The sequence below is a fragment of the Schistocerca nitens genome, chromosome 2, assembly GCF_023898315.1.
Source record: "Schistocerca nitens isolate TAMUIC-IGC-003100 chromosome 2, iqSchNite1.1, whole genome shotgun sequence".
NCBI lineage: Eukaryota > Metazoa > Arthropoda > Insecta > Orthoptera > Acrididae > Schistocerca > Schistocerca nitens.
The window spans coordinates 1,011,431,630-1,011,456,331 of record NC_064615.1 but is presented as its reverse complement, the minus strand read 5'-3'; the positions used below and the strand labels follow the sequence as shown (position 1 = coordinate 1,011,456,331).

Genomic DNA, 24,702 nt, shown 5'->3' with positions numbered 1-24,702 from the left:
CTATTTTGATATAAATTACTATGGACTGTTAACATTTTATTCATTATGCATACCGTTTCGAAATAGCTTAAGGATAAACAGTGGCATTTGATGCGACCTCCGTGAGGAATAATTTTTCTTGCTGCAGGGTATATGATTATTTCACCAAATGCAGCAATTACCAAAATGTGGATGGCTGCTGCTGATGGTCAGTTCCCAAAGACTTTACTCAGGAGACTGTTTCGCAGAGAACCACCTGCAAAAATATTAATATTTTCCTAAATTTGTGAATTTGAAAGGAGATACTGGCAATAGAGTAGAGTATATCACCTGAGTAAGAAATAGTCTTTCAAATTCTGCATGTACTGTAAATATGTTGTTAACTGTAGCCACATAAATGCCACTGCTTTTCAATTTAGTGCTCAAAGTAAACCCACAAACCTATTGGTCCATCAGTGTCTTCCAGTGGTGGCTGATCCATGATGTGCCGAAGCATAGGCAGAACAAATGCCAGAGTTTTTCCACTGCCAGTTTTTGCGATTCCTATGAGATCACGACCTATGAAACAAAATTTACATTTATTTTGGTGCATTTATTTTACCACGCAGTGGAAGTATTCCAGTTAATAAAATCATTAAAATATTTATATAGTTTTAGAAACTAGGTTGCCTATGAAGTTTCACTAACAGATTCATTTTGCCTTTCACTTACACCTTTCACATGCCATCTTCAAGACATTATTTTTACCCAAATGATGATAATTATAATTGTGCAATACATATGTACTGAGGTAAATTAATCAAGATGCATATAAAATAAGTTATTTCAATGATTTTCTTGCTGTCCCACAGACAACTGACCTTGTCATGGTGGTGTGGCTGGCATGTCTTAATAATAAACACAACCACCCCACAGCTGCAAACACATCAGAGGGAAATCTGTGGAGAGGCTAGACAAACACGTTTTCTGAGAAGGGGGCAGCAGCCTTTTTAATACTTTCAGGGAAAACTGTTTGGGATGTTTTCTGATCTGGCATTGTAAATTAGCCAACATAGCCTTGCAATGTTGATAATGAGAACAGCTGAAAGCAATGGGAAAAACTAGAACCCTTATATTTCCCAAGGACATGGAGCTTAACTGTATTTGTTTAATGCTGACTGCATCATGCTGGGTAAAAATTCCAGAGGTAAAACAGCTTTCCCATTCAGATCTCAAGTCATTGTTGTTGTTGTTGTTGTGGTGGTGGTGGTGGTGGTGGTGGTAGTGGTGGTAACAGTCTGCCACTGTATGGGCTGGAACACAGGATATTAGATCCCTTAATTGAGTAGGCGGGTTTGAGATTTTGAAAAGAGTAATGGATAGGTTGACATTAGATACGGATGGAGTTAGTGAAGTACAGAGGCAGGAAGAACACGACTTTTGGTCAAGTGAATATAGAATTACTAACAGAAAATCAAATATTGATAATTCACAAGTAGATCTAATAATAAATGGACACTTATTACTATGAACAGTATAGTGAACAGATTATCATAAAAAAAAGACAGACACAAAGCCAAGACCCATCACAGTAATGCAAGTTTATGTCCTACCAGCTCCGCAAGTGATGAAGAGATCGAAAGAGAGTATGATAAGTTATAAGAAATTATTCAGTTTGTTAAGGAAGATGAAAATTTAAGTGTGAATGGTGACTGGATTTTGATAATAAGAAACACAAGAGAACAAAAAATAGTAGTAGAACATGTACTGGGGGAAAGGAATGAAAGGGGAAACCACATGGCAGAATTCTGAAAGCGCGCAATTTAATAACTACCAACACTTGGTTTACAGGACTGGACATACATGAACTCTGATCATAATTTGTTGGTTATTTACTGCAAATTACAACTGAAAAAATTACAGAAAGCTTGAAAATAAAAGAGATGGGATCTGAATACAGATGTCTAAAAATGAGATTGATAGGAAGTGCAAAAATGGAAAAGCAGGAATAGTTTGGTAAAAATGCAAATCTGTAGAAGCATGTATGGATGTGGGAAACAGTTGCCCCATACTATTGGCCAAAAGAGAAGCAACTGTATGAATGTCAAGAGCTCAGATGGGAAACCAGCACTAGGCAAACAAGGGAAGGCTGACAGGTGGAGGAATATACAGAGAAGCTATGGAAGATGAAGTAGATGTAGCTGAGATAGGAGGTATGTTACTGCATGAAGTATTTTACTGACCAGAATTAGTGAGATCCCTGGAAGAACATATCAAGAGAACTATGCCATCAGACAAGAGAGACAGAAGCGACTGGCAGGCTACCTCAAGAAGAATCTAATAATTCCTGTTCCAGAGAAGGAAGCTACTGGCAGGTGTGAATATTAAAGGTGCTGACAGTTGTGAATAGTACATAACTAATGGTTTAGTAAATAATGGTTCAAAAAAGAAGAAGAAGAAGAAGAAGCAACACTGACTCTATGCTCTAACACTGACTTTATGCTGTATCTTAGAATATAGATTGAAAAAGGCAACTCTATGTAACATTCGTAGATTTAGAGAAAGGTTCTGACAATGTTGACTGGAATATAGTCTCTGACATTATGAAAGCAGCAGAAATAATATAATACAAAGAGAGTGAAAAGATATTTACAACTTGTGCAGAGACCAGACAGCACTTATAAAAATTTGAAAACATGAAAGGAAAGCAGTAATTGAGAGGCAAGGAGACAGGTTTGTCGAATATCCCTTATGTTATTTTATCTGCATGTTGTGCAAGCTGTGAAGTAAACCAATAATAAATGTGATAAAGGAATTAAAAGTTCTAGAATAAGTAGTAAAAAGAGTTGTAGTTGACATAATGATTCTGTCACAGATGGCTGATGTATTAGAAGAATGGCTGAATCAAATGGGTTGTGTTCTGAACGGAGGTTAGAAGATAAACACAAACTAAAATGAAACAAGGGTAATGATGTGCAATCAAATTAAATCAGGTATGTTGAGGTGATTATCTAACAAAATGAAACACTAAACATAGCATAGTTCTACCATCTGAGTAACAAAAAAACTGATGATGGTTAAAGTAGAGGGGATATGAAATGGAGACTGGAAATGGCAAGGAAAGTTTTTCTGAAAAAGAGCTATCTATGTGAATCGAAACTGCAGTTAAGAAAACACTTGGGTTAGCCAGATATAAAAAGAAAAATGGTGGGATGAAGAGTGTACTAAACCAATAACATATATAAAAAATGGAGAAAATGGGATGTTCTGGGCCTACTAAGCAAAATGTGCAATTCAAACAACAAAGAAAATAAATTCCAGGATAAGATGCAGAGTTAGAAGACCATTCAAAAAATCACAACTAGTTGAAATGCAAGGGGACTTCCCAAAAGTTTATTCCAGAGATTTTCATCACATTCCTAGAACAAATTAAAGCATTACCAAGCACCGAATATTTGCATTAAGAATTAAACAGGTGTAGTGCCTTGGGATGACATGGAATGTTGCAACAAGTTGATTACTTGTTTTCAGATGGTAAATCCAGATGTGAAGGGAATTACTGAGTACATGGTGCAAAATATGGTGAGCCTTCCTTGTGGTGGTCAGTCACTGTTGAACGGAAACCTGATGATGTGTGTAACGGTTCTTAAATTCCCACACAGTCCAACATTATGCCACTTCACATCCAAATGCCCAACAAAGATGGATATCCCACTAATCAACAAGCCTGCCAAATGGAGAACCCACAACTGTCTCGTATGTATGTGGTATTTCTGTGTCCTTTACAGTAATGGTTCAACAACCAATATTGTCCCTGCTCCTTTTATACCCTGCCATGCCTGATAGCAACACCAAACCTGAACAACACTAATGCACACCATCATTTACATATCTGCCGATGGTGTTGTATGTGTACACAGTAACTATGACAGACGATCATGTCTTCTGCGTTCACTTTGTCTGTCAGGGAATTGTATTTTGAAATATTTACTAATACTTGGTAGCTAGAAAACTCATATAAAAAAATATACTAATGACCATCATATAGATTCTGTCATGTAATTCTAATACAACCTCATGTCTGCAACTGCTGAAAATACATGAAGCAAAGCTAGACATCATGATAACATGCCCATATGGAACATTGTGACTTTTGACACAGTGATGCAGGTACGCGGCATAACAAGAAAAAGGCAGAGGTACAGAGATTCTTAATAGTGTATGGCAATACAAAATGGAAGCTAGGACGGGTTTAATGCCCCATAAACAATGAGGTTGTTAAAATGGAAAACAAGCTCAGAGTGAGGAATCATATCAAAGAAAATCAGCCATGCCCTTTTCAAATGATTCATCTCAGCATTTGCATTAAGCAACTTCGTGAAACAATTCATAATCTCAGGATGCACAATGCTACCCCCATCAGATCAGACTTTTCACCACAGCTTGTGATAATGCTTCCATCTAAAGGTCAACGATAGCCTGTGGCAATGGTTATACAGCTGCAGTCCTCCAGCCTGGAGTACCCCAAGCACATTAAATTGACCCAAACCAGAGGAGCAAGTTGACACATGGTATTTTCCCTCATGTTGCTGGTACCCACCCAATACGCCACCCCTGTGTGGTTGAACATTGAACTCTGGATCCACATGGATTGTGAAAATGCACACGAATTATTGAAATCTTTATTCCTTTAGACTAAAACTTTAAAAGTACCACTAAAGAACACATACAGTGGATGACATGCTTCTAACACAATGTTGCCAACTACATCTGCAAGGTTGCAGCATGTTCCACGGGCACAGCACAGGAAAAAAATGGCAGCAAATCATTCTCCAAGCTAAAACTTGACTCATTTGTTACAGAACGTTACTCCGACATTCTGAGGCCCACTCATGGTAGGAAAGGCATCACATCCACCAACTTGCACAGCCAGAAGAATTAATCTAATGAGTAAATGAGCAAACAGAGCAATTTCATTAGGTCAAAGATGTACAGTCTGGTCAGATGTGTGCAACAAAGACCCTTCTGCAAAGTCTTTTGGCATGGCAGGTGCTGTGCTGAGATTGAACATCTTCAGGTCACACAAGCCAAGAGAATCAGGCATTGGGTTGGGGTACATGGTCAATCTCGCTTGTAAGGATGGAAGAAAAGAAGGAAGGTTGGAAGATTAGGTTTAATGTCCCACCAATGACAAGATCCTTAGAGACCAAGCTTGGATTGGGGAAAGATAATGGAAACCATGGAAACCTAATGTGGATGGCAAGATAGGTATTTGAATTGTTGTCCTCCCGAATATGAGTCCAGCAGCTTAACACCGCATCACATCGCTCAGTCAACCTTGTCTGTTTTCCCACTGAATGTGACCTCACACCTTGAATCTTCTGTACAGCTAAGAAATAATGTTATGTAAGATACTAAATTCTCAGTTACTTTTGAGCTGATCTGTGGTAAGCTGCTAATCAGCACATGATCTGAATATGCATAATGTCATCCAAATGTTCCTGGACAGTCAAGCTGCTTCCCTACTACTCAAATACTTTGTGTCTGCTTGTGTCTGTGTATGTGCGGATGGATATGTGTGTGAGTGCGAGTGTATACCTGTCCTTTTTTCCCCCTAAGGTAAGTCTTTCCGCTCCCGGGATTGGAATGACTCCTTACCCTCTCCCTTAAAACCCACATCCTTTCATCTTTTCCTCTCCTTCCCTCTTTCCTGATGAGGCAACAGTTTGTTGCGAAAGCTTTAATTTCGTGTGTATGTTTGTGTTTGTTTGTGTGTCTATCGACCTGCCAGCACTTTCGTTCGGTAAGTCACATCATCTGTGTTTTTAGATATGTTTTTCATATTAGGTGTATTGTGCTGCCACCTACTGCCAGGTACTCCACATCAGCGACCTCAGTAGTCATTAGACATCGTGAGAGAGCAGAATGGGGCACTCTGCGGAACTCATCCACTTGGAACGTGGTCAGTTGATTGTGTGTCATTTGTGTCATACATCTGTAAACAAAATTACCAGCAGAAAAGTGTACAGGCTGACCTTGTCTGCTGACTGACAGACTGCCGACTGCTGAAGAGGGTCTTAATGTGTAATAGGCAGACATCTAACCAGACCATCACACAGGAATTCCAAACTGCATCAGGATCCGCTGCAAGTACTATGACAGTTAGGCGAGAGGTGAGAAAAATTGGATTTCATGGTCAAGTGGCTGCTCATAAGCCACATATCATGCCAGTAAATACCAAATGATCCCTCGCTTGGTGTAAGGAGCTTAAACACTGAACAATTAAACAGTGGAAAAACATTGTGGGGAGTGATGAATCACAGTACAGAATGTGGCAATCCAATGGCAGAGTGTAGGTATGGCAAATGACCGGTAAACATCATCTCCCAGCGTGTGCAGTGCCAACAGTAAAATTCTGAGGCGGTGGTGTTATGGCATGGTCGTGTTTTTCACGGAGGGGGCTTGCACCCCTCGTTGTTTTGCATTGCACTATCACAGCACAGGCCTACATTGATGTTTTACGCACCTTCTTGCTTCCCACTGTTGAAGAGCAATTCAGGGATGGTGACTGCATCTTTCAACACAATCAAGCACCTGTTCCTAATGCATGGCCTGTGGCAGAGTGGTTACATGACCATAACATCACTGTAATGGACTGGCCTGCACAGAGTCCTGACCTGAATCCTATAGAACACCTTTGAGATGTTAAGGAAGGCCGACTCCGTGCCAGGCCTCACTGCCCGACATCAATACCTCTCCTCAATGCAGCACTCCGTAAAGAATGGGCTGCCATTCCCCAAGAAACCTTCCAGCACCTGATTGAACATATGCCTGCGAGAGTGGAAGCTGTCATCAAGGCTAAGGGTGGGCCAACACCATACTGAATTCAAGCATTACCGACGGAGGGCACCACAAACTTGTAAGTCATTTTCAGCCAGGTGTCTGGATACTTTTGATCACATAGTGTACTCAGATTGTGGAAAAACAATGAAGTACAATAAAACTATAGCAAATAAAAAAAGAAGTTTTCTTTTCTTTCCTGACTATATTATCTGCAAATTTTCATCACACCTGCTATGTAATTTCAGAAGTAACCGACATCAATTAATGAAATAAACATACAACAGATGGCATTAACTATTTTAAACATGTAACACACTGATTAATTAGAAAATTTTAAACATTACTCTGAAATTCAGCTGATTTTAGGGTGATATTTTTTTGGGAAGCAAGGGACAAGTAAATGTATTCACAAAGGAAAGTCACACTAACATGCCACAACTTAAATTGGAAAGAACACATAGAAAATGTGGGGAAGGAGAACCAAAAACTGCATTTTACCGGAGTAGCACTTAGAAGAAGCAACAGATCTACTAAAGAGACTGCCTACACTAAACTTGCCCATCCTCTTTTAAAGTACTGCTGCATGGTGTAGGGCCTACACCAGATAGGATTAACGAAGTACATCAAGAAAGTTCAAAGAACGGCAGCATGTATTGTATTATTGAGAAATAGGGGAGAGAGTGTCAATGACCTAATATAGAATTTGGGGTGGACATCATTGAAACAAAGGCTTTTCTCACTGCAGTGGCATCTTCTCATGAAATTTCAAACACCAACTTTCTCCTCCAGATGTGAAAATATTTTGTTGACGCTGGCCTACAGAGGGAGAGACGATCATTATAATAAAATAAGGGAAATCGGAGCTCACATGGAAGGATATAAGTGGCCGTTTTTTCCGCACACTGTTTGAGAGTGGAATAACAGAATTATTGTGAAGGTGTCTCAATAAGACCTCTGCAAGGCACTTAAGTGTGATATGCAGAATAGCCGCGGAGATGCCGATGATCCCAAGAGCTTACAAATACTTCAGCCAAATTCTGTTGTCTCTTATATTACAAAGATATGAAACTTCTGCTGAACTATGAGACTAAGATACAATTAGTGTTACTCAAATTAAATGACTTAAATGAGTATATGTAAAGAGTATTATGTTAGTGTTGTGAATTATAGAAATGAGAGAACAGCATAGGCAAAGTTGGGCACAGCATGTTTAACCCATCAATCTGATGGATGTAACCTATTTCCTAATTTCATAAGAGTGGACAATTTTCAGATTTGACATAGGTTAACATAAAATATACACTCTGCTCTGCCTCTCACTTGCCCTTCTCTGTCTCATCGCAAACAGGCTTTATGGTAAAATACTGGTGACCTCTACTCTTCCATTCCAGGACTTCAGCCACCTGTCTCCCATCACGTATCAGGTTTCATAAAGAGGCCACATTTCAATTGAATCATAGTAAGCAAAGCCTGAAGCACCAATCACATCTTACTGGGAAGTGACATTATACTGTTCAGAAATTTAAAAATCTGAGATTTTGAAAGAACTTATCCGATTGTCATTTTTCTATTTCAGGTGTTCTACTAACACTTTCAGTGCAAAGCTTGCAATGGGTGGCAGAGATGTTACATCACAACGTTTCATAATGATAATGGATTTGATACACATTTTAAATGCAGAAAGACTGCCGGTTAAGTCACTACAGTAGTAGTTATTCTGTTGTTTCCTATTATTATTGTTATTGTTTACTGTTATTATTGTTCTTCGTTGTTGCTGCCTATAATTAATACACACACACACACACACACACACACACACACACACACACATTTTTTTAATGGGAAAAAGATAAAAGTAATGTGCTCACCCATGAGAATATCAACTAATAGATTCTACTACATAATATTACCTGACATAACTGCTGGAATCGCTTGAGCCTGAATTGGTGTAGGCTTCTCGTAATTCTGCTTTTTTAAGATTTCCAACTCCTTTTTACTCACACCACACTGTGCCCATGTTTTTATAGGCCTTGGACATCCTTTCCCTTTTACTTTTATGCCTTCTAATTCCTAAAAAGAAAGACAAAAACAGTCTTCATTAATATAAAACATTCTTCTGAAACTCATTAAGTTTGTACTGTTAAAGCCAGATGCTTACTCAATCAAACCGAATAACTCTAAAATGCTGGATAAGTCTCACCCAATGATTCCAAGAGACATATATGCTGAACACAAGCATACAAAGACATATGCTCATTCCCAAACACATTCAGTATTAGAAGTGAGAGAGTTAAAATTTTATCACTTATATCATTCTAAGAGAGCAGGCCAAGTTTCACTAAACACCACATCAGAAAAAAATATATAATTTTAACACAGGACAAATTTCAGGAGGAAAAAATATGAAAATGACAAAATTACATGAAAATTCTACAATTAATAACTATGACAATCATTCTGTAGGTGATAACAAAAGTGGTTACAAATAACCGGACAATGTACTGCAAGAAGAATGATACACGAGATAAAAATGGCCACTGAAAAAGAAATGTTGAGAGAGAGAGAGAGAGAGAGAGAGAGAGAGAGAGAGAGGAGAAGAAGAAGAAGAAGAAGAAGGAAAAAAATAAGGACATGGATAAGAGTAGATACGAAGAGAAGACACAGCATAATACTTAAATATATGTGGAACAGTGGAAACCAGCTGGGGAAACAAGGGGAGGAATTGGTGATGAGGGAGATATACAACAACAAAGAGAGCTGAGATACTGTTGGTGTTGGGAGAAAGCATCCACACTGGCAACATGGTGAATCAGACAGATACCAAGTTCTAGAGCAGCACTTCAGAGAAAACGTGTTCCACAAGCAGACAATGAGCACAGGCCTGTGAGTAGTGAATACTGAACCCCTTCCATCATCTCGGGGAATAGAAAGGGGAGCTGTGTGGAGACTTGTGTTAACAAGGAAATTGATCCTAAGGGACATGTTTGGAGAAATCTAGAATGTATTTATATGCCCTGTCTCATTGCAGATCAATGACTTCAAGCTGCACATCAGTGCAAAATGGGCACTTGTAAACCTTTTAATCAATATTCACTATCAAGAGGACAACAGATAACACTCACCCTCTAATGCTGACACACTGTTGTATCAAAACTTGAATTCTTCCTTAAGATTACCAAATGCTTTGATCCTAATCTTTACCAGTTTTTCCACAGTCCGTGTTTCACTACCACACAATGCTGTGCTCCAAAAGTATATTCTCAGAAATTTCTTCCTCAAGTTAAGGTCTGTGTTTGATAGTAGAAGACTTCTCTTGGACAGGAATGCCCTTTTTGCTAGTGCTAATTTGCTTTTTATGTCTGCCTTGCTCCATCCATCATAGGTTATTTTTCTGCCTGGTTAGCACAATTCCTTATCTTCATCACCATAGTGATCACCAATCCTGATGTTAAGTTTCTCACTGTTCTCATTTCTGCTACTTCTCATTACTTTCGGCTTTCTTTGGTTTACTCTCAATCCGTATTCTGCATTCATTAGACTGTTCATTCCATTCATCAGATCATGTAATTCCTCTTCGCTTTCACTAAGGATAGCAATGTCATCCGTGAATCTTATCACTGTTATCCTTTAACCCTTAAATTTTAATTCTGATCTTGAACCTTTCTTTTATTTCCATCATTGATTCTTCGATGTACAGATTGAACAGCTGATAGACTACATCCCTGTCTTACACCCTTTCTCATCCAAGCACGTTGTTCTTGGTCTTCCACTCTTATTGTTCCCTCTTGGTTCTTGTATATACTGTATATTACCTGTTTCATAAAGTTTACCCCTGTTTTTCTCAGAATTTCAAACATCTTGTGCCATCTGACATTGTTGAATGCTTTTTCCAAGTCGACAAATCCTATTAACATGTTTTGATTTCCCTTTAGTCTTGCTTTCATTACCAACTGCAATGTCAGGATTGCCTCTCTGGTGCCTTTATCTTTCCTAAAGCCAAACTGATAGTCATCTAACACATCATCAATTTTCTTTTCCATTCCTGTGTATATTATTCTCGTCAGCAACTTGGGTCCATGAGCTGCTAAGCTGATTATGCAATAATTCTCACATTTGTCAGCTCTTGCTATCTTCGGAATTTTGTGGGTGACGTTTCTCCAAACGTCAAATGGTATATCACCAGAGTCGTACATTCTACCCACCAATGTAAATAGCTGTTTTGTTGCCACTTCCCCAATAAGTTTAGAAATTTTGATGGAATGTCATCTATCCCTCCTGCCTTATTTGATATTCAGTCTTTCAAATCTCTTTTTAATTCTGATTCTAATACTGGATCCCCTATCTCTTCTACATTGACTGCTGTTTCTTCTTCTATCACATCATGTAAGTCTTCTCTTTCACAGATGCCTTCAATGTACTCTTTTCATCTATCCAATCCCCTACATTAACAGTGGAATTCCACTGCACTGTCATCATCCTTGTTTTCAATTTCACCAAAGGTTGTTTTGATTTTTCTATATTCTGAGTCAGTCCTCCTGACAATCATTTGTTTTTTAGATTTCTTCGCAGTTTTCTTGCAGTCATTTTGCCCTAGCTTCCCTACATTTCCTATTTATTTCATTCCTAAGTCACTTGTATGTCTGTATTACTGAATTTCCCTAAGCATTTTTTGCACCTCCTTCTTTCACTGCTCAACTGGAGTGCTTCTTCTGTTACCCACAGTTTACTCACAGTTACCTTCTTTGTACCTCTGTTTTTCTTTCCAAATTCTGTGATTGACCTTTTTAGATATCTCCATTCCCCTTCAACTGAATTGTTTACTGAGCTATGCCTTATCACAGTATCTACAGCATTGAAGCTTCAAGTCTCTCTCTTCATTCCTTAGTATTTCTTTATCCCACTTCTTTGCACATTGAATCTTCCTAACTAATCTCTTGAACTTTTGCCTACTCTTTGTCACAGCTAAATTTTGATCTCAGTCTATATTTGCTCCTTGGTATGTCTTACAATCCAATATCTGATTTTGGAATCTCTGCCTGACCATGATGTAAATAACTGAAATCTTCTTGTACCTGCTGGCCTTTTCCAAGTATACCACATCCTCTTGTGATTCCCAATACTACACTAGAAATCAATGTACACAAGGTGTTTCAGGAGGAATGGTAAATGTTTTAGGAGATGGTAGTACAGACTAATTAGAATAAAACATTCCATATAATATACGTCCATTTTTATTGGCTGCACAGGTAGGACTGTTAGAATGTACACCAAACACTCACAGAAGGTGTTACGCAAAAGGAAATGATTAAGTTCAAGGTTGATTTTTGTACATTTGACTGAAGACTTAAATGCACTCTCAAATTATCTAGACAACATGTGTGTTGATCTTCTGAGATTAGCCGGCCGCGGTGGTCTAGCGGTTCTGGCGCTGCAGTCCGGAACCGCGGGACTGCTACGGTCGCAGGTTCGAATCCTGCCTCGGGCATGGGTGTGTGTGATGTCCTTATGTTAGTTAGGTTTCAGTAGTTCTAAGTTCTATGGGACTTATGACCTAAGATGTTGAGTCCCATAGTGCTCAGAGCCATTTGAACCATTTCTTCTGAGATCATCTTGGCATTCTTTTATGGGGGCAGCCCAATCATGATCAGAACAATAAGTTCATCTCATGTGTTTAGTTTTCCTTTGTAGACTTATCTTTCAACAATCCTCTCACGTAAATTATCCCCAGAAGCAAATTCTAAAGAGGTTAGGTCTGGTGGCCTTGGTGGCCAAAAGACGGTTATTTCTGCCTACCCGTACTGTGAGCCAGCCACTCTTTCCTCTGGCAGACGGACTGAAGGGGAAGGAATAGGGGTAAAGGAAAAGTACTGGTGTGGTTTAGGAGAAAGGCTAGAGTTCACAAAAGTCACCCAGAGGGGAGACTTACTAGACAGGATAAGAAGGAAAGACTTATTGTTGGGGACTGCAGAGGGCGAGATTTGAAAACCTGAGAGTTTAAAGGTAATACGCATGATGGAGATTACCAGTAAAACATCATGTATGAGTTAATATGAGCAAAATTCTAAGGGAATTGCATGTGATAGAAGTTGGAAGGGGACAGCAAAAAACAGACAGGTCAGAAAATGCAAGATGCGGAAAACTAAGGGAGAGAAGAAAGGAATAGTTACTATGAAGAAATGCTGACCAAAGAAATTAACATAAATTAAGGCCAGATGGGTGGTAAGATCATCTTGTAGCACCAGTTCCCACCTGCGAAGTTCTGAGAAACTGGTGTCTGGCATCTGAGTGCTGAAACAGGCACTGAGGTCACAACTGTCATGTTGTAGAGCATGAGCTGCAACAGGATATTGTGTGTTGCCAGTATACACACTCTGCTATGCCCATTCATCCTAAATGATAACTTGCTGGTAGTCATGCACATGTAAAATGCCAACAGTGTTTACATAATTGGATTCTTTCCCTAGACACCAGTTTCTCAGAACTCTGTCGATGTGAAACGGTGCTACAACATATCCTCGGTTCTCACCACCTGTCTGGCCTTAATTTATGTTAATTTTTTCGGTCTCAGCATGTCTTTGTAGTAACTATTCCTTCCTTCACTCACTTTGAGTTTTCTACATTTTTCATTATCTGACCTGTCTATATTTTTTCACTGTCCCTTTCCCACGTCTATCACATGCAACACACTTAGACTGTTGCTCTTATTAACTCATGTATGGTGTTTCAGCAGTAATCTCTGTCTTGCATGTTACCATATCTTCCACTTTTAAGCTCTCAGATTTTCAAATCTCGCCCGCTGTAGTCCCCAATAATCAGTCTTTCCTTCTCATCCTGTCCAGTAAGTCTTCCCTGACCCAGGGTTCTGGGTGACTTTTCGGAACTCCACCCCCTTTCCGAAACATCACCAGTCCTTTTCCTTCACCCCTCTTCCTTCCCCTTCTCCTTCAACTGGCTCCAAAAGCTAGCAAACTATAATACCTTTTATATGTGGGTTCTCTTGCTGCCTCTTGGTGAGTAGATTTTTTTACCTATTCAGTTACTTATATTTTCAAAACTTGATTATTTTTGTTTGATTAGCCCATGTGGTCATCATTCCTTCTTATGTGACCCCTCTTGTCAGTCTTTGTTGTCATCCATCTTGTTCAAACTATTGTACGTTTTCTACCTTTTGTACTAGTCCACTAATTTACTTACCTGTACCATCTATGTTAACCAACATCTTGCTCCTACATCTTTTCTAGTACTGATTTCCGAGCATTTAGATGGGTCCACTGTTATTTACAAATTTGCATACAACAATTTGTTTATGGTTCATAACACTGTGGAGCCTTCTCCTGATTATCATTTGCCAATTTGTTTGCAAATTTGGCAGCTACACTTTCCTTTTCAGAATTTAACTTACTTATATGTAACTCTTTCGTGTCACTGTATGTTTGTTTTTCAACAAACTGCTGTGACTGCCTTTACTGTCATCTCCTACATTACTTTATTTGCCAAACACAGCAGATAACATTTTCTCCAGTGACTTCCTCTTTCTGTTTGACCAGTTTTTAAAATTTTGTCTGTTTTCATGACTTTCCCAAGCAACTTTTTTTTTTTCTTTCCCAATCATTTTTTTGTATGATATAGGTCACTTTTCTGGTGAGAAATTCTCACCCATTGATTATGTCTTGTTAACCCTTGTCTGTTATCATTATTTTTGTATGACTTTGCCCAATCTTGCTTTTCTTCCATTCTTCTATCTTTTTCAACCCTCTGCTTCTCTTTTTTGACACTATCACTATCACCAACACTCCAAACCCTCCTCTCTTGATATGATGAATCCCATCAGATATTACATCCATTTCTTTTGAAAACATGCTTTCGAACTATCAACACTAAGGTCTCACTTTCTGTTTCTATAAACCTGCTTGTCCCTTGGAGTTGCTCCCAAAGGCTTTATCCTGAAAGTACCTGTTTCTGTATGTAATCATACCCCACACCAGGCTCTTTTACAAATTCAAATACAGCAATCTCTTGCACTTGCCCAGCTGTGCTACTTGACTGAGGAGAGTATGTACGTGAAGATGTTCACCAGCTGTCTGACACCTCTACATACAGGATCTTCCATCAAGATCCTGGTGTTTCAAACTGACCTGCAGTCCCTCCTTAAGACCTCAGGCACCTCACAAGGACTACCAACCTCTATCCATAGAACTTCTCACCCCACCCAAAGCATGCACCCCCATCTTTTACCTTCTTCCTAAGTTCCACAAACCCATTCACATTGGCTGTCCCATAGCTGTTGGCTTCAAAGCATTCACCGAACATATATCTGCCTTGGCTGATTAACATCTGCAATCCATAGTACAAAGATTTTCCTTCTATTTTGAAGATACCAACCATTTCCTACATCGTCTGAAATCTGTGCCTGTCCCACTCCCACCACACATCTTGCTTGTCACGATTGATACCACCTCCCTCTACACCATCTCCCATGTACACGGTTTGTCTGCTTTGGACATTTCCTCAGTCAGTGCCCACCTGATTCCAAACCTATTACACCCTTCCTCAATCAACTTGATACTTACCAACAACTACTATTCCTTTGAGGGGCAGACATAAAAACAGATCAGGGGTACAGCCACAGGAACCAGGATGGCTCCTTCCTATGTCAACCTTTTCATGGGTCACTCGGAACTTGCTTTCCTGGGACCCACAAGCCTTCAGCCCATTTTGGTTTAGATACAATGACAACGCCTTTGCCATATGGACTCATGGTGAGGTCCTAACCTGAATCCCATGCCCCTTCCCTTGATGTTGACCTCATCCACACCGAAAGTCAGCTACACACTTCTGTTCACATTATATCTACTAACCAACAACAGTACTTGTATGCTGACAGTTGCCGTCTTTTCCATGTCAAACATTCCCTCCCATACAGCCTTGGCATTCATGGCAAATGCATTTGTTCAGATGCAGACTCTTTACAGCAATATACCGCCATTCTCACCTCAGCCTTCACTGGGTGTAATTATACCACCACTCTAGTCCGAAAGCAGATTTCCTGGCCCATCACATCCAATCTTGGTACTGCTGACCCCTCCAAATAACAGCTTAGTAGTACACCACTTGTCACTCAGTATTATCCTGGTCTTGAATGTGTTAGCTACTTCAACAAGGCTGTGAGTTCCTAAAATGAAGTCCATTCTGTCCAAGACTTTGCCCACCAACTGATAACAGCTTTTTGTCACCCTCCCAATCTCTGCAATATCCATGTCAGACTCTACACTCCTTCTGCACCCATCTCCTCACCCCATGGCTTCTACCCCTGTGACAGTCCCCGCAGCAGGACTTGCCCTATATCCTACCACCACCTATACCTGCCTTGTAACTGGCAAAATGTATACTATCAAAACAACCGCCTCTGAAATGATACTTGTCATATACCAGCTATTATGTAAACACTGTTTGATAGGTGAACACTGTTCAGTCTTTTACATAGGCATGACTAATGACAAGTTTTCAGTTAGGATGAATGGGCATAGGCAGAGTATGTATATTGGTAACACACAATATCCTGTTGCAGAGTACACTCTACCATATGACAGTCATGACCTACGTGTCTGTTTCACCAAACATGCCATCTGGGTTCTTGCCCCCAGACACCCAGTTTCTCAGAACTCCATAGGTGGAAACTGGCACTACAACATGTCCTTGGTCCTCGCCACCCGTCTGGCCTTAATGTACATTAATTTCTTTGGTCTCTGCATTTCTTCATAGTGACTATTCCTTTATTCACTCACTTTTAGTTTTCCACATCTTTTATTTTCTGACCCGTCTATCTCCCACTGTCCCCCACCCACTCTATCATATACAATGCCCTTAGCCTTTTGCTCTTATTAACTCGGGCACGATATTTTAGCAGTAATCTCTGCCTTGTGTATTACCCATCTTCCACCTTTGAACTCTGAGGTTTTCAAATCTCACCTGCTGCAGTCCCCAACAATCAGTCTTTCCTTCTCATCCAATTTGATAACTGTCCCCTGACCTGCTATTTTGGGTGGCTTTCCCAAACTCTAGCATTTTTCCTAAACCACACCAGTCCTTTTCCTTTACCCCTCTTCCTTCCCCTTCAACCATTCTGCCAGAAGAAGGAATCACTGGCACCGAAAGCTAGCAAACCATACTACATTTTAATGTGTGTTCTCCTGGTGTCATTTGGTGAGTAGATTTTTTATTTATTCAATTACTTATATTCTCAAAAATTGATTATTTTTGTTGACATATCCTTACTGTGAGGAACATTACATTTAGATGATGTGTCACCTGATGACTAGAAAGCGTAAGGGCCCAATCACATTGGAAGAATGTATTCATCCTTGTTGCCAATAAAATGTCTTCCAAAAACACTGCAAGTTTGTTTTCAAGAAAATCTAGATACTGGGATTCTGCTACGACAATTTGGTTGCATGATGAGCCCAATCAACTGATTGTCTATCACAGCACACAAAACATTCACAGAAAAGTGTTTCTGAAAATGTCTCTACACAAAGACTATTTTTTTTTTTTTACCACTTAAGTGAGTTGTGAGTGTTGTTGATACCATCATGACTGACGATGGTTTCATCAATAAACAGTACTAAGTGAATTACTCATCCGTTTGTATTAGTGAATGACAAAATACAACTGCACCAGTCTCACTAATTTAGTGAAAACAGAAGTGATCACCCTTATTCAGTACCTGGCAGTTAACACACTGTCCAAGCAGCAGCAGAATTTCCATTACAAAACTTGTAGGTGAATAACACACCAGCACACTCAGCATTTGTAAATACACTCCTGGAAATGGAAAAAAGAACACATTGACACCGGTGTGTCAGACCCACCATACTTGCTCCGGACACTGCGAGAGGGCTGTACAAGCAATGATCACACGCACGGCACAGCGGACACACCAGGAACCGCGGTGTTGGCCGTCGAATGGCGCTAGCTGCGCAGCATTTGTGCACCGCCGCCGTCAGTGGCAGCCAGTTTGCCGTGGCATACGGAGCTCCATCGCAGTCTTTAACACTGGTAGCATGCCGCTACAGCGTGGACGTGAACCGTATGTGCAGTTGACGGACTTTGAGCGAGGGCGTATAGTGGGCATGCGGGAGGCCGGGTGGACGTACCGCCGAATTGCTCAACACGTGGGGCGTGAGGTCTCCACAGTACATCGATGTTGTCGCCAGTGGTCGGCGGAAGGTGCACGTGCCCGTCGACCTGGGACCGGACCGCAGCGACGCACGGATGCACGCCAAGACCGTAGGATCCTACGCAGTGCCGTAGGGGACCGCACCGCCACTTCCCAGCAAATTAGGGACACTGTTGCTCCTGGGGTATCGGCGAGGACCATTCGCAACCGTCTCCATGAAGCTGGGCTACAGTCCCGCACACCGTTAGGCCGTCTTCCGCTCACGCCCCAACATCGTGCAGCCCGCCTCCAGTGGTGTCGCGACAGGCGTGAATGGAGGGACGAATGGAGACGTGTCGTCTTCAGCGATGAGAGTCGCTTCTGCCTTGGTGCCAATGATGGTCGTATGCCTGTTTGGCGCCGTGCAGGTGAGCGCCACAATCAGGACTGCATACGACCGAGGCACACAGGGCCAACACCCGGCATCATGGTGTGGGCAGCGATCTCCTACACTGGCCGTACACCACTGGTGATCGTCGAGGGGACACTGAATAGTGCACGGTACATCCAAACCGTCATCGAACACATGGTTCTACCATTCCTAGACCGGCAAGGGAACTTGCTGTTCCAACAGGACAATGCACGTCCGCATGTATCCCGTGCCACCCAACGTGCTCTAGAAGGTGTAAGTCAACTACCCTGGCCAGCAAGATCTCCGGATCTGTCCCCCATTGAGCATGTTTGGGACTGGATGAAGCGTCGTCTCACGCGGTCTGCACGTCCAGCACGAACGCTGGTCCAACTGAGGCGCCAGGTGGAAATGGCATGGCAAGCCGTTCCACAGGACTACATCCAGCATCTCTACGATCTTCTCCATGGGAGAATAGCAGCCTGCATTGCTGCGAAAGGTGGATATACACTGTACTAGTGCCGACATTGTGCATGCTCTGTTGCCTGTGTCTATGTGCCTGTGGTTCTGTCAGTGTGATCATGTGATGTATCTGACCCCAGGAATGTGTCAATAAAGTTTCGCCTTCCTGGGACAATGAATTCACGGTGTTCTTATTTCCATTTCCAGGAGTGTATGTGAAGTATGCTTAAACAGTACAATAGAATTGATCAACAAACAATAATCACAATTTAAAAATTCAATTATGTAAACTCATACACAGCTGCACGGCTTGAACTTCAAAGCAAAAAATGACAACTGATACATAAATCTATAGCTACTGAAAACTTAGCTCTGTAACCAGCTCTATCTCTGTAACCAAACAAACTCAAGACACACAATGTGGAATGTTTTATTCGAATTAGTCTACACTACCATCTCCTAAAATATTTACTATTCCTTCTTAAATATCCTGTATGGCATGTACCAATACAAAGGCTATTGCTGGAGTTGTCACAGGATCATGTCAGTTCAGTTCTCAGCAGATCATTATGCGAGACTGCATACTTGTGGAGCTGCAAGTCTTCTCTCTGGCATCAGTCTTGTATGAATTACAGTTCTTACAAACAGTTGCAAAGCTGAGTATACTGCAAGAGGGGAATCACAACTTGAAACATTAGAAAACTAACAAGAATAGGAACAGTAGAAGAGGTAATAGCAGCTTATGATACTGACGTGAAATACAGTGCCAAGGAAGCAGTGATTTCATTAGTGATTCCTGTAAGATAATCTACAGTCCAGTGATACTGCCTGGTCAACATGGCATGGGGTTGATTCCTAGAAGAAACTGAGCAAAAAAGATTGAGAACACATGTCATGTAAATAACATAATATTTGTGGCGAAGATCAATGCAGACCTATGGACATGACTACTGTACAAGAGTACTTTCCAACATTAAACTGTGAAGAGAACAACTTCCAGAACTACGCAAGTGTATTGATGATGTACTGAAATTAATAGCTGACAAGGACAATGTGGTTATTATGGGAAATTTCAATGCTGTCATCACCACATCATCACAAGTTGTCATTATTATTGCTGAGCATCATGATCCCATGGAGCAAGTGTCTCCATCCCAGACAGTTACCAGCTTCTCTTAGAATCAGCTGAAGAGGTAGTCCAAAGACCTTTATTTGATCTATACACCTACTAGCTGCTTTCCCCCTCAGTCTCTTTCTGTTGATCTTTTCTTCCATGATTATTTTCTCTACATTCTCCATCTCTTCTCACAATATGGCCAAAGAAAAGGAAAATTTTTTGTCAGAGATGAGAAGAAAGGCCCCAGGAAATATTCAGTAGCTCATTAATGGACACATTTGTTCTTCTTTTGGTCTATTTTATGTGTAACAACATATGCCAGCACAAAAGTTCAAATGCATCAGTACAATGCTTATCTCTTGCTTCGAAGGCCATATTTTGCAACTGCAAAAGAAGACGAAAAACACGAGTGTTTCAACAAGGTGGACCTTACTGCTGTTCATTATCGTTCTGTTCTGCCAGATCTTTGTGAGCTGCTGCTTCTTCATAGCCAATCATCCTAGCATCATCCATCTTCTTATCTCATCTTCACAGCTTCCTGTGTCGCAGGTGGTTGAACCGAGATAGATGAAAGAACGCACATAACTTCCAGTTCCTTTAATCAAGCTACGAGCTGGATCTGTGCTCCTCAGTCAATCATCATGATTTTGTACTTGCTGAGACTGATGTCTAATCAATGTGACAGACTAATGTCCTCTACTTTTGTTAGTAGCTCAGCAAGTGCATCTTTGCTGTTGGCTACAAGCACTGTGCCACCAACAAATCAGAGGTTGTTAAAGTACTTCCACCTATTGAGATGCCTTTAACCCAACCATCAAACTCAGACAGAATAGGAACAGACCAGGAAAGAGAAACAGCTGAGGCGAATAGCAAGTAGATCTTTGTGAACAGTATGCTATGGTAATGACTAGTGCCACATTTGAAATGCCTTTGAGAAGAAAAAATAAAATCAGGATTTAATATCCAACCGACAATGAGGTCATTAGAGGTAGACCACAAACTGATTGTTTCACAGATGGGGAAGGAAATCAGCACTCCCCTCTCAAAAGAACCTTCCCAGAGTTTACCTGGCGTGGTTTAGGGAAATCATGGAAAAGGTACACCTGGATGGCTGGGCATAGATTTGAACAGACATACTCCCAAATGCGAGTCCAGAGTGCGAAGCACTGTGCCACCTCACTTAGTCCTATGAGAAGAAGCCGTACACAAGAAATCCCAGTGATATACAAAGATACCAATACTGTCTACACATTGGTCAAAGCTAGGTATGGAAATAAAATCAAATTAAGCCACCCTAGTGCTGAAATAGACCGTGACCATGCACTTGAGAAAGCAAATTGCAGTTTGGAATTTAAAAAGACGGTAAGAACGAACAAAGTAAGATAAAATTGTAAAAAAAATGAACAAACAAAAATAGAAATGAATTCATGGGAACAGTTATATGGACTGGCATGAAACAAGGAATCTTCAAGGAAACAAAAAGAACTTTAGGAAACAGGCAACCAGAACCAAGACAATATTGGATTACTGAAGAAATACTCAACCTCATATAGCAATTAAACCAGTGTAAGAGGATAAATACAGAAGAAAGCCATATGCAGTACACAATAATAAAGAATGTCATTGCAACAAGATGTAAACAGGCCAAAGAATAAGGGGCTATAGAGACTGATGTAGGAGTAGTAACAGATGAAGCGTTAGTTTGATAAAATCACTGCAATACAAACCTAAAACAAGTACTACTGTGATAAATGATAATGGACAACAACTTATTGACAATGAAGATATCACAGAATGCTGGAAGGAATATCTTGCTAGACTTGTACTGTGATGAGAGAGTTTTGGAAATCACAGACTACCTAGAACCTGAGCAGATGCTGAAAGAAAATAATAAAGGTCTGATGATCACAGCAGAAGAATCTGATCCAGCACCTCAGCAACTGAAGGACGAGAAAGCAACAGTACAACATCATATATCAGCAGAAATTCTGAAGGGATCCAAGATGAAATTGTCACTCTGCACTGTGAAACTTCCTGGCAGATTGAAACTGTGTGCCAGACTGAAACACAAAGTCAGGACTTTGCCTTTCACAAGAAACTGCTCTACCGACTGAGCTACCCAAGCGCATGTTTCGCTGCAGAGTGATAATTTAATTCTGGAAATATTCCCCAGGTTGTGGCTTCCAGGAGTGCTAGTCCTTCATTTTTTGCAGGAGAACTTCTGTGATTTTTGGAAGCTGACAAGGTATTGGCACAAGCAAAGCTCTGAGGACAGGTCGTGAGTTGTGCTTGGGTAGCTCAGTTGGTAGAGCACTTGCCCTCAAAAGGCAAAGGTCCTGAGTTCGAGTCTCAGCCAACACACAGTTTTAATTTGCCAAGAAGTTTCTGTAACATGCAGCAACCACATTGTTCAATGTAATTAAGATCAGGATTAGAAAGAAAACTGAACACTGTAAATCTCAGGTTCAGTTTGGTTTCTCATCCAGAAAGACAGCTAGAGAAGCTTTCCTAGCAGTAGGAATTATTCTACACAGAAGACAGAGTGGTAACAGGAAGACATACACTGCATTCATAGACATGGAGAACACTTTCAATAATGTAAAACTGGAGGCAGCTCTTTAAAAACATGAAGTACATAGGAATGCACTAGAGAAACAGAAGACTCATTCTACTCAAAACCAAAGCACAAAGACATGGAAATGTAAAGACTGCATCCATTAGAGGGGGTTTGAGATAAGGTTGCACACTAGCCACATACTTAGTCAACATGTTCATTGTAGAGGCTCTGTACAAATTTAGGCAAAAGCATCAAAATCAATGGGACAAAAATTCATTGTTTTAGAGTATAAGATGGCATTGCATTAATTGCAGATTCTGAAAAGGAACTAAATAAAATGCTGCAAGTTTTAGCACCAAGACAAAAAGAAGCACAACAGAAGCCGAAAACTACAAAAACCAAAGTAGTAATTCTCATGTTCAGGGTTCACAGTCATGTATATTTTTTTAAAGGACATCATATTTGCCACTGACTGCAGAAATGATTTATATCACAATTGAAATTTTCAAGAGGTAATGCAAAAGATCATGCCACACCACATGTCAGACTTTAAACTCCTCTGACATGTATTAATGTCATCATCAAAATTAAGCCTTTCACTGTAGAAATACCATAACTTCAGACAAGTGCGAAGCTATGCGAATGAAGGTCATTAGCATTCATGTATCTTTGCATCAATGGCCTTAGTCCTCATAGTTTTGCACTTGTCTGCTGTTATGGTATTTCTGCAGTGAAAGAGCTTATTTTTGACGATAATGTGTATACATGTTGGAGCATTTTAAAATCTGATGTGCTGAAGCAAAATCTTTTGCAGTACCACTTGAAAATGGTCCAAACACTGAAATTGCAATTGTGAAATAACTAATGGTTGTTAAGAAATCTAAAGAAAAGACCCAAACAAACATTGAGATTGATGATGACACCATACAACTTTGAGTCAGTTCTGCTATCGTTGGAGTCACAAAAGATGGTGGTGGAGTTTAGGCCTGTACTGCACACCTACATCACTTATTCTCCGACAGCCAATGAGCATTCAGTAGTGATCTGAGTGCTCTGCTGTGAATGCCGTAACTAATGTGAGCATTAAACATGATCATAGCGAGTTGTTTATTGAATTTCGATTCCATTTGTTGCAAGTTGTCATTGCTGATTGTGGTGGTAACTGCACAAGCAAGTCAGAGACATGCAGGATATACGCTTTCTTTGTGCAAAAAGCAAGTGCACATGTGTACCACAACTGAAGCTTGGAATTGGAAACAACACAATTCCCGCCATGCCTCAACATGCGCAAACCGCTATCGTTAGTGCATACCGCTATCACTCGTGCATCAGACTATACTTAGTAAAATTGTCACTTAAGAAAATAGATGCACTGTGCAAATCAGAAGAAGTGTCCTTGCTAAATAGGCTTTCAGTAACAAGAAACAACCTCTGACAAAAAAACTAGGAAATAATTCATCAAAACAGTTGTCTGGAGTTTTTTGTTATATGGCTGTGAAACATGGGTCCTGATGAAGCACGACATGCAATGCCTGGAAGCAATGGACACGTGGCTGTGTAAAAGAAGTTGGAAACAGAAAAGGTTGAATGAGCAGAAATAGATGAAATAAGGAAATTGATCACTGCAATAAAAAAGTGGAAAATGTCACAATGAATTTTTGCTCATAAATACTGAAAGGAAAGGTTTTAGGAAAGAAAGGAAGAGGAGGGCTACGGAAGAATCATGTGGATTCTGAGATGGATGGACTCAAAAATCAAATAGTATGCTGACTTGAAACGTTTAGCAGAGGAGTGACAAATGTGCTTGCAGTGACAGCCTTTTTGAAGCTGAGGATGCCATAAATAACATAAAGTTCAGTTGTACAGTCTCACTCCCAACCTCACACAAAGGCAGTGGCTTTAAGTGTAATTTAAAAGCAAAAACATACACAAACACATGGCATGAAACATAATCAACTGTTACAAGCAACATTTGTCACCAAATCACAACTGGAATTTAAGGGCTACAGTAGGCAACATATTATCAAAGACTGTGGTATTCAGCTTTATGTACTTAGCTAAAACCAAGGAATTCTGCAGGGGAAAAAAGAGAAAGAGAAAGATAGAGAGAGAGAGAGAGAGAGAGAGAGAGAGAGAGAGAAACTGCGACAACAAAAGTGGTGCAGTGATAATCCTGGTAAGTGAACAAGGAGACTGATTTG

The 24,702-nt window shown here is 40.3% G+C and overlaps 1 protein-coding gene and 1 non-coding gene across 2 annotated transcripts in view; one reads left to right on the top strand and one right to left on the bottom strand.

The window, feature by feature from the left end:
* The window catches only part of LOC126237361 (probable ATP-dependent RNA helicase DDX46), a 165,510-nt gene that overhangs the window by 72,889 nt on the left and 67,919 nt on the right, over nucleotides 1–24,702 (bottom strand). Inside the window, exons 9-10 of the mRNA XM_049947429.1 lie at nucleotides 8,712–8,871; nucleotides 421–537 (exon numbers count right to left, since the gene is read on the bottom strand). Of these exons, the coding sequence (XP_049803386.1) occupies nucleotides 421–537; nucleotides 8,712–8,871 (277 nt within the window). The remainder of the gene's footprint in view (nucleotides 1–420; nucleotides 538–8,711; nucleotides 8,872–24,702) is intronic.
* On the top strand, nucleotides 22,230–22,305 carry Trnal-caa (transfer RNA leucine (anticodon CAA)). Its single transcript has one exon. It is a non-coding gene; the product is annotated as a tRNA-Leu (tRNA).